This window comes from Sugiyamaella lignohabitans, chromosome C (assembly GCF_001640025.1).
Source record: "Sugiyamaella lignohabitans strain CBS 10342 chromosome C, complete sequence".
NCBI lineage: Eukaryota > Fungi > Ascomycota > Dipodascomycetes > Dipodascales > Trichomonascaceae > Sugiyamaella > Sugiyamaella lignohabitans.
In genome coordinates this window covers 600,255-614,820 of record NC_031671.1, presented here as the reverse complement: position 1 = coordinate 614,820, position 14,566 = coordinate 600,255, and the positions used below count along the sequence as shown (strand labels likewise).

The 14,566-nt window shown below is 47.5% G+C and overlaps 4 protein-coding genes across 4 annotated transcripts; 2 read left to right on the top strand and 2 right to left on the bottom strand.

Annotated features, from left to right (window-relative positions):
* Positions 1-172: 172 nt before the first annotated feature.
* APE1 (Ape1p) lies at positions 173-1,729 on the bottom strand (the record flags this gene model as incomplete). Its single annotated transcript, XM_018880937.1, has 1 exon — positions 173-1,729. One exon carries the CDS (start codon positions 1,727-1,729, stop codon positions 173-175), a length of 1,557 nt encoding a protein of 518 aa, XP_018733579.1.
* Positions 1,730-6,444: 4,715 nt separating this feature from the next.
* AWJ20_3898 (uncharacterized protein) lies at positions 6,445-8,157 on the bottom strand (the record flags this gene model as incomplete). The annotated part of the gene is made up of 1 exon (XM_018880936.1): positions 6,445-8,157. One exon carries the CDS (start codon positions 8,155-8,157, stop codon positions 6,445-6,447), a length of 1,713 nt encoding a protein of 570 aa, XP_018733578.1.
* Positions 8,158-9,155: 998 nt separating this feature from the next.
* On the top strand, positions 9,156-9,539 carry SNU13 (RNA binding protein SNU13; the record flags this gene model as incomplete). The annotated part of the gene is made up of 1 exon (XM_018880935.1): positions 9,156-9,539. The coding sequence occupies one exon, from the start codon at positions 9,156-9,158 to the stop codon at positions 9,537-9,539; it is 384 nt and encodes a 127-aa protein (XP_018733577.1).
* A 1,280-nt stretch (positions 9,540-10,819) lies between these two features.
* Positions 10,820-12,565, top strand: AWJ20_3896 (uncharacterized protein; the record flags this gene model as incomplete). Its single annotated transcript, XM_018880934.1, has 1 exon — positions 10,820-12,565. The coding sequence occupies one exon, from the start codon at positions 10,820-10,822 to the stop codon at positions 12,563-12,565; it is 1,746 nt and encodes a 581-aa protein (XP_018733576.1).
* Between the last annotated feature and the right edge of the window lie 2,001 nt (positions 12,566-14,566).

Here is a 14,566-nt window from a genome sequence, read left to right as displayed (position 1 = left end):
CATCTCCTGCGAAGCAGGAGCCACGGGGTCTGGGGCAGCGCCCCAGCCGCCGGAGGCACTATCCCCTGTACATATTTAATATATTAATTCATACGGAATCTCCTGTGAAGCAGGAGCCACGGGGCCTGGGGCAGAGCCCCAGCCGCCAGAGGCTTGTGTGTCCCCCGGTGGATTACAAGTCGCCGAGTTTGAAGAGGACGTCGACCTCTTCCCATTTCTCGAAAAAAGCTTTGAAGAACTTGACGCCGAGGTAGACGTCTTTGGACCCGGTGGTGGCTCGGATACTGTGCATGGACAGCTGGGGAATTCCCATGTCAATGGCACGAAGACCGGTTTTGGACGACAGTTTGGGGCCAATGGTACCGCCGGATCGCGAGTCGTTGCGGATTTGGAACGCCTGGAGAACGTTGTCGGTGCGACGGGCAATCTCTTCAACAAAAGCAGTGGATACTGCGTCGGTGGTCATGTGTCCGTTGGGGTCGAAGGAAACAGTGACTCCCACATTGAGCTTGGGTTTGTGGTGCTCGAGGTAGACGTTGTCGAAGTTGGGGTTGACGGCGTGGATCACGTCGGCCGAGATCAGGAACGAGTTGGCGTAGGTGAGTCTCTTCAATTCCTCGTCTGAACTGCCGTGAAGTGCCAGCAATCGGTCAATAGTACCTTCAAGGAGGTTGGATTCGGCTCCTTGTCTCAACAAACTGCCGATTTCCTCGTCGTCGTACAAAGCTACAAAACTCAATGATGAGTTGTCGTCAACCTTCTCCAAACTCTCGAGTAATCCATATACAGCAGCAAAAGAACAAAGTTTGTCATCAATACGAGGACAGAAAACAAACTCCTTGTCCAGACCACCAACTGTACCGGGATGAGTGTCATACACTTCAAGATCCAATTGCAGGAAATCGCCCACGGGAATTCCACTGTGTTTGGAAAGAGCTCTCAATAATCGAAGACTGTGTTTGCCAATCAGAGGAGACCGTTTCTCGTCAGCAGTAGCAACTAATTCAGGATCCTCGTCGCCAATAAGTCCAATAATAGGCGTCATTTGAGTCTCAGGGTTGAAAGGACCGCTAGCCACGGCTCCAAAGTGAGGAGCCAATGTGGGAATTCTGGCAACTGGATAAGGAATTCTCACTAATTTGGACTCGATTTTCTTGGTATCTTTGGAACGAGTGATGATACGACCACCAATACCAAGATCTCGGTCCCACCAGGTGCTGTTAAATGCACCGGAGTAAGGAGCAGTGCCAATTTGTTCATAACCCTCGACAGGAGTCTTTTTGGAGATAGGCTTGACTTTACCAGTCAATGCGTCAATATGAGAACCGATAATAGCAGCTCCCTTACCAGGAGCCCAGTCTTTTCCAACAACAAAAGCCAGAAGCGACGAACCGTTTCTAGTGGTGTAGAATCGGTTGGACTTGGTGATCTTGTCTTCCCAAGACTCTCTTTCTGAAAGATAAACAAATCCTTGAGCTTCAAGAACCTCAGCAACACTGTTAACAGCATGATACGTAGTAGGACTAGTATTCATAAAGTCAAGGAACAGATCTGTATATTGAGTGGATGACAATTTAGGATCAAACTCGCCACGAATAGTGGCCTTTTCAGATTCTGACGAGCCATTGCCGTTGGTAGAAACCGAATCGACAATCTCAAAAGATTCTGGAGAAGAAGCTTTTCTCTGGCGAGCGTTCTTGAACGCCGGATTGGCTCTGAAAGAAGTCATATTACAACAAATTGTGAATCAAAGAGCGATGACTTGTGATTCGTTATGAACCCACAAGTAGCTTAGCGACTGACGGACGAAATTAACACCTGACTTTTGCTGTCAGGAAATAAAAGAGTGGAGTGAGAAAGTCGGCACGATTAGTAATTGTCAGACTATATATCAAACAGTCGCGGAGAAGGAGTCCGAAACGCTATCAGTTCGAGGTGGCCAGTCATCCACGGCACCAATGCAATGGCTGGTCATAATCGGCGCCCGATTTCGCCATCATGCACCTGCATTGCCGTACAAAGCACGATCGCCGCTGCTTATAAACTGATAAGCCCAATCCAGTTAAATCAACGGCCCGATAACGGTAGGGGTATAATTCAGGGGTTGTGTGATTCAGGGGGTGGGGGTCGGCCACCGGCGGCTGGGGCTCTGCCCCAGACCCCGTGGCTCCTCTCGCTGCGCTCGAGTCGTTACGCGGGAGCCCCGTAGTTTGTTTATTTATTTGCGATTGTGGACGTGGGAATGCTCGGTTTTTCGAGTTATTGGTGAAGTTTTTTTGGCAGTGTAGAACGGTCGAGCTGCCGTCCGAATCACGATTATGACTTTGGCCATTGCCATTGGTCTATGTCTTATTTATAAATAACCATAGTGAGATATCCATTTCCAATGCTATCCCATTGACATGACCATTCGCTATACAAAATCCCACCGTTTGAGATGGGCATGGTCAAGGCGAAGGTGAAACAAGTAAAGTTCTCCTTCATCAAAATAGCCAAAGTAAACGGCTTGTAATCAGGTAAATGCGAGAAGCCCTCCTGATGATGTGTGTGAATGAAATTATTTGAATTATATTAATTATGGATAGTATAGGACATTGAACAAGATTTATTTATTTATTGATTGATTGACTGATTGATTGAAGTTCTCCTTCAAACAAATAGCGAGCAGGAGACGAGAGGAATGATGAACCACCGATACGAGATTGAGCATTATTGCCTTTCAAGATTAATGAAAGTCTGCTTAAGTCCGAAATAAGCCCCTCGGTAGATGTGTTTGATGATGGTGAGGTGTTGATACCATTACCATCAAATCCACCGTCCAATTAATAGTATTATTCGGCAATATGGTCCGTGGCCATTTGCGTAAGACAACCGCTATTTGAATACCAGGTCTGACTCGAAAGTGCCTTCTCTGGAACCAAGTGGAATTCCTTATATACGGCATCAGATCCGTCTGTTTAAGATCATTTCATTTTGTAATATCCCCTTCCGGCTCAGGACTGTGATTCAAATACGTATTCTTGTTTTTCCATTTCCAGCCAGGGCTCCTTTGAAGTTTGGAGATCGGATTCCTTCGTGGATTCCTGTTTGTCTCCGGCGGCTGGGGCTGCCCCAGACCCCGTTGCTCCTCTCGCTGCGCTAGAGTCGTTACGTCGAAGGTCCTAGCCATCTCCTGCGAAGCAGGAGCTACGGGGTCTGGGGCAGAGCCCCAGCCGCCGGAGGCAGTCTGTAGTTGACAGCCATCTCAGCAACCTCCTGCGAAGCAGGTGCCACGAGGTCTGGGGCAAAGCCCCAGCCGCCGGAGGCAGTTGGTGAGAAGGTAGTATTAGAAATTAGATTAGTTTATTAGAGAAGTGATACAGAAAGTAGAGTAGTACAAGAAAAAGTGTGTCAGTTAGCCCCAGTTCTCAGTTCCTCAGTCATGTCCAGTTTGGTAAGTCCGTGTTCGGTGGTTCCCAGTTCTCAAGTGTGGTTGGTTGGTGGTACCGATTCGAGTTGAGTGTGCATGGCTCGGGGTGCCAATGCACTGGTTAGGCTTCTAGTATCGGCTAGTTTTGGGAATCTTTCGGAATCAGACACTCAGCGAAGCAAGATCGCGAGATACGTCTGTCAAAAAGAAACCCGCAAGCAGCCGATGATCGAAAAAGCCATTCCTATTGTGTGTCTGCCAAGGAGGTGCCAGCACAATAGGAATACCATAAAGTGAAACGGTGAAGTCGAAGTGGAGGAGTGGCAGCCGCTGGGCGCAAGTGGTTTCGAATGAAGGTGTCCAACCATAATTGAGTGGAATGGGGGGAACATAATTTGGAATCCGGATAATGGTACCATGATGTAGGAGTGATGACATGAGGGAGTCTAGGAACGAGGTGTGATAGGAATGACCGTTGATTAAAGAAGGAATCGAAGTTCGTCATTGTAGGTGTGATATTGTCTTCTGGCGTTATTGCCAAGAGCTCTTCTTCTCTCTCTCTTTCTAGTTGGGGTGGTGTCGTATCTCAACCAATCGTAAACTTTGATAGTAAGTTTATCGTGATACAGGGCAGCACCAATACGATAGTTAACCGATTTGATTGCAGACAGAAACTTCAGATCTTCAATGACTTCGTGATAGAGTCTGTTTTCAAAGTCTTTGTCATCAGTAGTGGGGAAAGTGTCGCAAAGTTGGTGTCCAAGGTGGTTGAAACCTTCAAGCCATCTGACCATGTTGTTGCCGATGTGAACGTTACACTTGTACTCATGTTGAGTCTCGTCCTTCTTCGTGTACTCAATGGCAAAAAACTCGCCGCCAACTCGGTAGAGTCCGACATATGCGGCAAGGTGGGTGGTTCGATAGCACCACTTGTCTCTCAGATGCTTGCCAAACTTTCTCGCATAATTGTTTAGTGCGAAAGCCCTGTCGGCAGTGAGAGGATGGAGGAGGAATTGGTGATCACGAGAGATGAAGAGTCCAGTGGTGTCCAGTCCGTCAGTTCGCATCCAGGTGTTACATGCCTCCATGAAGTCTTGGTCCGACACTCCAAACATCTTTCTAAGGAAAGTGAAGTCGGTTTTGTTGAATGCCTCAAAAGTGTTGTTGTTGATGTTATCGATAGACAATTTCTTAAAGAAGTCAAGAGAGTGAGTCATCGAAGTACAGAAAGATTTATGATGAGAGTTCCATCGGAGTTTGTATTTGAGTTTGGAATAAAAAGTCTTTTGTTGTTCAATGGTGGCTCTTACACCTTCTGTAAGGGATTTCAATTTGGAGATCCAGGCGTCGCTGAATTCTAATTGGGATTCGTTCTTGGGAGCCAATTCCAAGGCATTACTAGTGGAGATGTTCTCAGGCACATTGGACGAGGAAGTAGTAGTAGTAGTAGTAGTAGTAGTAGTACTGGAAGAAGTAGTACTGGAAGAAGTAGAAGTGGAAGAAGTACTAGACTTCTTAAAACAATTGAAAAAACTTCTCAAGCCCTTAAAATGAGAGCGAGAACCATGGTTGACCTCCTGAGAGTCATCAGGGATAATAATTTCTTTCTCTGACTCAAAAGACATTTGAATGCCAATAACCAATTCAATGACCTTGGTTCTGATAAAGGTAAAGTGGAAGAACATTGTTTCTGATTACAATGATAAACCAGTAATTGATGATAGCAAAGTTTAACAACAATATACAAGTGATGCTGATAAAAAAAGACACTTCAAGCACAAAATCAAGCTTTAAAATAAAAGCCAATTGAACAAAACAACAGTCAATCAGCTAGAACCTCGAAATAGTAGTCAGAGGTTATAAACAAAAAATCAAACGGTCAAAAACTCGCAATTCAATCTCAACTGGCAAAAAATCTGGTGTAGTAAAGATAAAGAGGAAGAAAAGATCTTTTGGAGCGGGATGCACCCCTTATATAGACCTCCCACCCACAGGCCCAAACTCACAGCCCCCATAAACTTGACGTTCCTTGTCACGCGGACTTCCCCATAACTTCACAGCCTTTCTCGATGGCAGCCGCATGGCCGACTTCGGGTGTAAACAAACCCTGCATTATCTCGCATATGCAGGGATATGCAGGGATGATAGGCCATGAGACACGAACCTGGGGTCGGGTCGTGCATCCGGTGGCTGGGGCTCTGCCCCAGACCCTGTAGCTCCTGCCTCGCAGGAGAGACATGGCGGGAAGAATCAAGAAGACAGGTCCCAATATCGCTGATGGATTTCAAACGACAGCATTATAACAGCGAATTATGTAGAAACTCAACATCCGGAAAGCAAAACTTTCCCGAAAGGAGCCACAAATGTTGAGGAGCTGTCAGCGAGAGGTGAATTTGGCAATAAAACATTAAATAGGAGCTACTGCGAGCAAGTCTCCTGCGAAGCAGGAGCAACGGGGTCTGGGGCAGAGCCCGCCGCCGGAGGCACATACCACTCCCGAAAAGTTTGCATCTAAAATAAAGAGTGAGAAGCTGAATAGACGTTAATATTCCCTCACCTGTTGGGGTCATTGGGTTAAGGGTTACGAATGGTCTGACAGAGACTTCGGAAGTTCTTGGCATTTGACACAATTCTCTGGTTCGAGTCACCTCGTTAGCTCGATAATGGTACTGATCAGACGAGCTGAGAGTTCCCATGAATATACGAACTTCTGGTTAGATCGACTTGCTCGATAATAGCTCGATTATAGGTTAATACCGCATTGACTGTTCAAAGGTTCCAATAAGAGATCATGTATTTTGATGGAGAATTCTCTGGATTATATATGAACAAATGGACAGATCAGACAGATATCTCTCAATTTCCTTTGAGGTAATGCACCCAGGAGATTTTCATCTCAGCGTCACCCCGAACCTACTGGCATGCCCGACGCTCGACTCGAGCGAAGCGAGAGGAGCTACGGGGTTTGGGGCGGAGCCCCAGCCGCCGGAGGCACAACTCCAGCAGAAACCGAGTGCAAGAATGGTATATATTAATTATATATCCTTTTCCTTTTCCGCGGTGACGTCGGTGTACTGGTTTGTTTTGATCCAGTTGAGAGTCTTGCGGAGTGAGGGGCCGGGGATGGATTTGGGGGACAGGTCGAAGATGGCCATGAGAACGGCAAAGGAGAGGGCAAAGAGAGCGGCAGCACCATTTTTCAGGAGAGGGGCATAACGGCGGTCTTTGCTGAGGACATTCCATTGCGAGCGGAGAGCAAGTCGGACTGCGAACATGTATCTTGCACGGCCGTTGACTTGGTCAGCAAAGGCCCATAGACCGGCCAGGAACCCGATGATTCGGAATCGAAGCACGGGAATAAACTTGTTATTGAGAACTTGTTGACTGAGACCGATACCATACCACGACGAGGCAGCCGTCATGACAATAAAAGTGGTGGTTCGAGCGGTGTTGGCAACTGATGACAACAGGATTCCGGGAAGTGAAGGAGCAGCTTTCTTGCTTGCTTTGTCAGTAGAAGATAGCTTGTTCTTTTCAGATGTCTTTGAAGAAGCTTTTGAGTGGGCTCTCCATTTCAACAGACCAAGTACTACATACGCTCCAAAGACGTATTTATAGATAGACGAGTACTTGCTGAGAACAAGTTCAGTATAAGTGCGGAACTCCGAGGGTTGAGTAGGATGGCTTAATGCTCCAGTCAAGGTACTCATAGCGGGATGGGCTAATGAGAGCACAGGTTCAGCAGATTCAAGACCAGGTACTGTAGTATCGAGATTGGGGAATAGAATGGGACTGACGAATTTCGGGTACCTGGCTCGAGCAATAGTAGCAATGCCGTCGACAACCTGGTCAGGGTTGGGCCATGGCCGGTCAATGGGATAGCCAGTGGGTTTTGTAGGGATATATCCATCAGACAGTCGCAACATTATCCGTCTGAAGATATTAGGACAAGCGTCAGGATGGAAAATAAACGTGTAAAAGAGCTGACTGAACGCAAATGGGAATATAGCCCAAGACTTGAGAATACGGGGTTTGAACTCCAAATATCCCATATCATCAAGATAGTTGTATACAAACTCGAGAGTGCGAGTTGATAGGTAGATAGCAGCATATCCCTGAGCAGATTCAGGGAAAAGCGCGAATGCCGAGCCTGCTACTAATCCACTTAACAAAGCAGGTAGAAGAGGCGGCAGATGTTTAGTTTTCTTGAGTGTTCTCTTTGTGAAGTATCCTGCTCGAACAAGCAGTTTGGTGATTTTATAGCTGTTATCAAGATATCCAGCATCCGAACAAGTCGATTCAGGATCATCAGTGGTGCCAGGAGACGGAGAACTGTCTACTCGAGACTTTGTAGATGAACCTGTCGTCTTAGCAGAAAGTCCATGACGAGGTAAAATGCCTGTTCGTTGTAAAAGAAGTGTCAGAACGCGATAAAGGACTTTATATATACCCGAGATAGCAGTTAACGAAGTGGCTATTCGCAAAGCAGGGATATTAAGTCCCCTTCGTTTAAGAATAAAGGCATTAATCAGTCCTAATAAACCGTACGAAGCAGCAAAAAGTCTTGATTGAGACCGTACAATCGACTGAACCCCGTCACCCGACCTCACAGCAGACGCATCAATCTTCTCTGGAGCAGGCAAAATTCGTGTCACATTTGTATTCAATCTCGCAACCAGTTTCCGATACTCTCTCGGCGAAAGAACGTACCGGATCGTATACGCAGTCAATCTCGCGGAAGAATCCATTTCTCAGCGAAATCCCAAACTCTCCTGGCTTCTCTCACAATTCACAAACTCCAGAAGCAAGCCTAAACCCTGGATCCGGCCAACTCAACAAACGAAATCGCGCGATCTTCGCAGACCAGGCCGAGGTTCTCTGATGCACCCCACATTTGCGACCCGGCGTCTGCCTCCGGCGGCTGGGGCTCCGCCCCAGACCCTGGTTGTGCTCGCTTCGCGAGCGGGTGGGGGTTGCCAGCGGATTGGGAGATGGGTTGAGTGGGTTTGAGGGGAAGGGGAAGGGGGAGGGGGACGAGGGGGTCTTGAAGGAGGGCCCAGTTGCCGGGAGGAGGCCCTGAACCCCGGTCGTACACACAAATATAGAATATTGTCTTAACGGGGTCATTTACCCCTGGGGTTTTGACCCCATCTCATTTTCTGGTTTTATGGCAGTAGCACTTTGAAAATAAGGCTATTGAATGTAAATCTCCATTTAAAGAGTAAAACACTTGTCAGAAGTTCAAGTAACCTTGAATTGGGCGAGCTAGGTGGGAGTTAGCGTTACCTCTATAACAGCATAATCTCGGAATTATGCTCTTACAGCGCCACCCGCCAAAACCTCCATGAATTCCCTCACCCCTCGCAATTCCCCCTATCCCCCTCCCTAAACCAACCCACCCGCCGATGGTCCCAGTCGCTCGCGAAGCGAGCACAACCAGGGTCTGGGGCGGAGCCCCAGCCGCCGGAGGCAGACCCCCCAGCCCCGGATGCCGTGAGCCGCACGTAGGGTCCTGGATGCATGGCTGAATTTTTTTTAATATTTCATGATCTGCGGGTTTGCAGAAGTTACTCTTGATTTTTTTTTCTCGCTGCGAATCTCTGGCCTTTTAATTATTCTTATTATATTCTTTTTTATTTAAAAGGAGGCGAGCTAGTGCTGCAAGGAACCTCTTTGCATTATTTTATCACTCATACACCAACCACCACATTTGAAAGAAAAACTTTTCACACGAACATCTTAAAAAATGTCTACCAACGCCGACCCCCGTGCCTTTCCTTTGGCCAGTTCTGATGTTACCCAGCAAATTCTGGATATCGTTCAACAGGCTACCCACCTTCGTCAACTCAAGAAGGGTGCTAACGAGGCCACTAAGACCTTGAACCGTGGTATCTCGGAGTTCATTGTCATGGCCGCCGACGCCTCTCCTATCGAGATTGTCCTCCACTTGCCCTTGTTGTGTGAAGACAAGAACGTTCCTTACGTCTTTGTTCCTTCTAAGATCGCCTTGGGCCGTGCTTGTGGTGTTTCTCGTCCCGTCATCGCTGCCAGCGTCACCTCCAACGACGCCTCGCAACTCCGTGACCAAATCAACGGCATCAAGGACGTCATCGAGAGACTCTTGATCTAAGCATCTGGTCCCTTGAGATATGTATTAATAGACCCTGAAGTGATAAATTGTCCTGGTGGCTGCTGCCTCCGGCGGCTGGGGCTCCGCCCCAGACCCCGTGGCTCCTCTCGCTGTGCTCGAGTCGGGCTTGGGGGGTTTGGCCACTGCTTAAACGAACGGAACTGGCTGTTTCTGTAAATGACTCTAACACATTTAGGGGTATACTGAGCTGCTAAGGCTATAATGGGGCCTCTGAACACCACCTTAATTAGAAGCAGTTGTCAGTTCGATATGCGTAATTGAATGCCAAACTGATCAGTTCGTTCACTCGAAACAAAAGAAGCTTCTCTCCGATATCGTAACTGGTCGACCCATAAATAAAGCATTTGTGAGTAGTTCTCGGGTCTGATACTACTCAGCTTGAACATGGCTCGTCACGTTCTCTCATTTAACACCAAAAGTAGTACAGCGTAGTAGAAATAATTACATAAACAAATCAATAGGGGTAGTACAGTTTTCCACTTAACTCTCTTTTGATTATTATCCGAGTTTCTCAAGTTTTTTCTTCTTTCAAATAATAAATTTTCATTTTTTCATCTCAGAGATCCACCAGCTGATCAACATCATTGCGGATCATTGCATATAGCGATATTGGCTGACACAGTTTTATAGAGCTTAAAGTCCCCTGAGAGACTCTGGATGACCAATATTTTATCTAGAGATAATGAGAGAGGTGGTTCTATATATATGTAACCTTTTTTAAATTTACAAGCTCCTCTGGCTGCAGCCATATCAAAATCCTCAAGTCAGATCAGCCTCGGAAAAACATTCGTCTGGTTTTTCCGAGGCTACATGCGAAAAAAGGAGCCTCAATTCCACTTGAATTCTATTTTCCTTTCGTTCAAATATGAAATTTAGCTTATAATTCTTCTCTGCTATCTACTAATTATAAACGGGGAGCCAGTACGGGTTCAAGTCAGACGAAAAGCGGAAACCCGTCCTCGCCTGTCCTCCCTCTTCCTCCCTCACCTGCAACTCATTGAGACCCAGCTATAATCACACCCCGACTCCCGACTCGAGCGGAGCGAGAGGAGCCACGGGGTCTGGGGCGGAGCCCCAGCCGCCGGAGGCAAAAGACCCCCAGAACCCCAGGGTGATAGCCAGGGTCTGCGCCTCACGCCGCACGCCGCGCCATGAAAAACTTGATGGACAGCGGGAGGGTGCAGGAGAGGAGAGTGTAAGAGTTGAAAATTTCACAGGATCAGACTACGTCAACAGAGAGTGAACGCGGCAGTCACAAGATGGAAGATTACGAGTACGACGATTTCGAAGCTGGCAACGAGACAATCGCGGTTGGCGAACATGTCTATGATGAAGCTGCTCTGTTGCGACAACAGGAGGCGTTGATGGAGGCAGCTAGAAAGGCGGCGTATGTTCCCGAGGCCATTAAGGAATTCATTCTTTACTTCCAAAAGTGTTTACATGAGAAGAATGTTTATGAGTTACTGTCGTGTTACGACAACTCGTTCCGCAAGCTTACTGAGAAGTTCTACAAGAACCTTCCTTGGCCATCGCCCGAATTGGCAGTGGCTCCTATTGTCAACAACGACCAAACATTCCTGTTATTCTACAAGGAACTGTATTACCGTCATTTATATGCCAAGGGACAACCTACTATCGAACAGAGACTCGATTCGTACCACAACTACTGTACATTATTTGATTTCATTATCAATTCGGAGACTCCTACTGATATTGAACTGCCCACTCAATGGTGTTGGGACATGATTGACGAGTTCATCTACCAGTTCAACTCGTTCTCGATTTTCCGATCCAGACTCATTAAAAAGGGTAATGCTTCTCAAGCGGATTTGGAGCTGTTGGAGAAGAACGTGGGTGTATGGGGAGCATATCCCGTTCTCAATGTTCTTTACTCGCTTGCTGGTAAAGCCAACATCACTGCTCAATTAAAAGCCACTAAGAACGGCCAAGATGCTACTCAAGTGGCAGGTCCTTTTGGATCCAAACCTCTTTACAACACCCTGGGTTACTTCAGTTTAATTGGATTACTACGTGTTCACACTCTTTTGGGAGATTACGCACTTGCTCTTAAGACTCTTGAAGACGTCCAATTGAATAAACGGGCACTTTTGTCTCGTGTCACTGGTGCTCATTACACCACTTACTACTATGTTGGATTCTGTTACTTGATGCTTAGACGATATGCTGACGCTATTAAATCGTTTTCGCACATTCTTGTGTTCATTTCCCGTACTAAGAACATCAACCGTAACGCTCAATTCGACAATGTCAACAAGAAGTCGGACCAGATGTACGCACTTCTGGCCATCTGTGTTGCTCTGTGTCCCACCAGATTAGACGATATTATTCACACTGGCATGCGTGAGAAGTACGGAGAGCAACTTTCCAAGATGAACCGCGGTGGTCCCGATGCTCTCAAGACTTTTGAAGAGTTGTTTGTATTTGCTGCTCCCAAGTTCATTTCTCCTACCCCTCCTGACTTTGAACACCCCGAGTACAATGTCGAGCCTCTTCAACACCATCTCAAGATCTTCCTTGAGACCGTCAAGACCGCTAATCTCGGCTACACCCTGAAAAACTACCTTAACCTGTATGCTACCATGGACATCCGCAAGCTTTCTGGGTTCCTTGAGACCGATGTCGAGCTGCTACGAAGTGCTCTTGTGTCGTTCAAGATCAAGAACAAGCAAACCAAGTGGACTGAGGGTGCTCTTCTGGATGGCGAAAGTGTCAACGTGTCTGAAATCGACATCGCCCTTGACAACGATCTCATCCACATCGCCGAGTCTAAAGACGGCCGCAAGTTCGCCGATTGGTTCATCCGCAACACCCTCAAGAACTACACTGCCCAAGAGTTCATTGCCAACCCCGACAGCAAACAAGACCAGCAGCACGACAAGTCCAAGAAACAACACAACCGGCCCAAAAAAGACACCAACAACACCAAAAAGGACTCCACCCCCGCTCCTTCTACCTCCTCGTCTGCTCCTGTAGCTGCTAAATAGTTCTTTTAATACACCAGTGCACACACATTCTGTGCGGGGGTTGTGGTGCCTCCGGCGGCTGGGGCTCCGCCCCAGACCCCGTGGCTCCTCTCGCTGCGCTCGAGTCGGTTCCGTCGACGGTCCTGGCAAACTCCTGCGAAGCAGGAGCCACGGGGTCTGGGGCAGAGCCCCAGCCGCCGGAGGCACAACCCCCGCCGGCGACGCAGGGTCCTGCAGGGTCCGGAGATTGATGCGGTCGAACTGGCGAGTGTAGAAGTGGACCAAAAAGAGTATGTGAGATTGGTTGGTTGGAGGAGGAGAGTGGGGAGGGGAGAGTTAAAGTTGGCGAAGTGGGTGAGTGGGCAGTGGAGAGAGCAGGTCGGGGTGCGTCGGGGCTATGAGCGACGCCGTATGCGCACTGCCTGATTCAACTGCAGATGGAGATGCGAGATGTGACATGCTTGAAGGGCATCTGCTGGCAGGATATCGACGTCTTAAAAACAATCCGAAACCATTGACGGTTTTTTTTTTCTTTTTTAGTATTGGAAGAGCAGAAACGACGGGGTCGTTTTTGGTTCAAAGAGTTTGATCTGAATAGTGAGTCAAAGGCAGTTTGAACGGTTTGTTTGTGAAAGAGTGGCGCATCAGGATCGCCAGCCATCGAAACTAGGTTCACGACTTTAGCCAAATGACAGAACCAGAAAAACGTACTGTTAGGAAAAAATCGCGGCTGGGGTGTGTCTCGTGTAAGAGGCTACGAATAAAGGTTTGTAAAGAGATGTTTCAGCAATTTATTTGCGTGTGGAAGAGTCTTATCAGTTCAGTCTGACAAACTCATGAGGTCGACATGCTCCAGAATTCTGGCCAACCAGTGGATCTATTCTCGCTAAGCGAGGATAGCAACGGGGTCTGGGGCATTGCCCCAGCCGCCAGAGGCACAGACCCGTTTACTAACGAAATGAAACAGTGTAGCGAGGATAAACCGTCGTGTGAGTACTGTATAGCGACAAACAGGGTGTGTGAATACAAGGCAGTTCCGCCTGTTAAGCCTCGTTCCCGGGCTAGAAAGGAGAAGTTTGTGATTGTGGATAATTTTGCGTCGTCAGAGAGTGGAGTTCTGACGGAAAGGTCAGGATCTGGAGTTGTTGGTTGTCCAGGGACTCGTGAGACTGGCTGTGTTCATACAGTGGAGACTGTGTCTCCCAAGACTGGAGATGGTTATGTCATTCGAAATGGCAGTACTAGTGGAAGTGCTAGTGGTGCAAGTGGAAGTGGAAGTGTAAATGGAAGCGACAGTGGAAATGTTGGTGGAGGGGTAGGGATAATTCAGAGTGCGAGGTCGAGTGAGAGTGGTGGCCTGGCGAGTCGAAGTGGCAGTGGAAGCAGCCCTGGAGGCGGTAGTGGGGAAGTCAGCGAGTCGAGTATTTCGCCGACCAGTGGTGTAGAGAGTCTGTTACTGGATAACAGTCTGTACACGGGATTTGGAGGAGAAAAGACTGGGATGACTCCGTTTAATAGTCAAGACAGTGGACCCGGAAGTCATGTGTTTGATGCTATGGACTTACAACCACTTGATAGTGATTTGAGTCCTCAACAGAGAACAGAAGATATGGTTGGGATGAGCTATGAGAGTATTTTGGCAGGATCTGGATTGAACAGTGGTCAGATTCCTGTGTTTACTGGTGCGACCGAAGACACGGGTTCTGCTGTGAATGTTGTTGCCGGTGCTGATGCTGATATGGAGATGGATTCTCGAGGTTATAACGATAACGATGTTAATAATTCGACTTACAATCATGGTTATAATCAGGTGCAGGCACACGAGAGTCGGACTCAAGACCACAATCACAGCTACACTGATAACTATACTAGCAATGGCAGTTACAGTGTGAGTCACAATGATAATTACACGGTCAGTGACAGTATCCATAACAGTGACAATATCAGTAACAACAGCACTGGAAGTATCAATAACAATATCACTGGAAGTATCAGTGACAGCCACAATGACAGCCAGGCTAC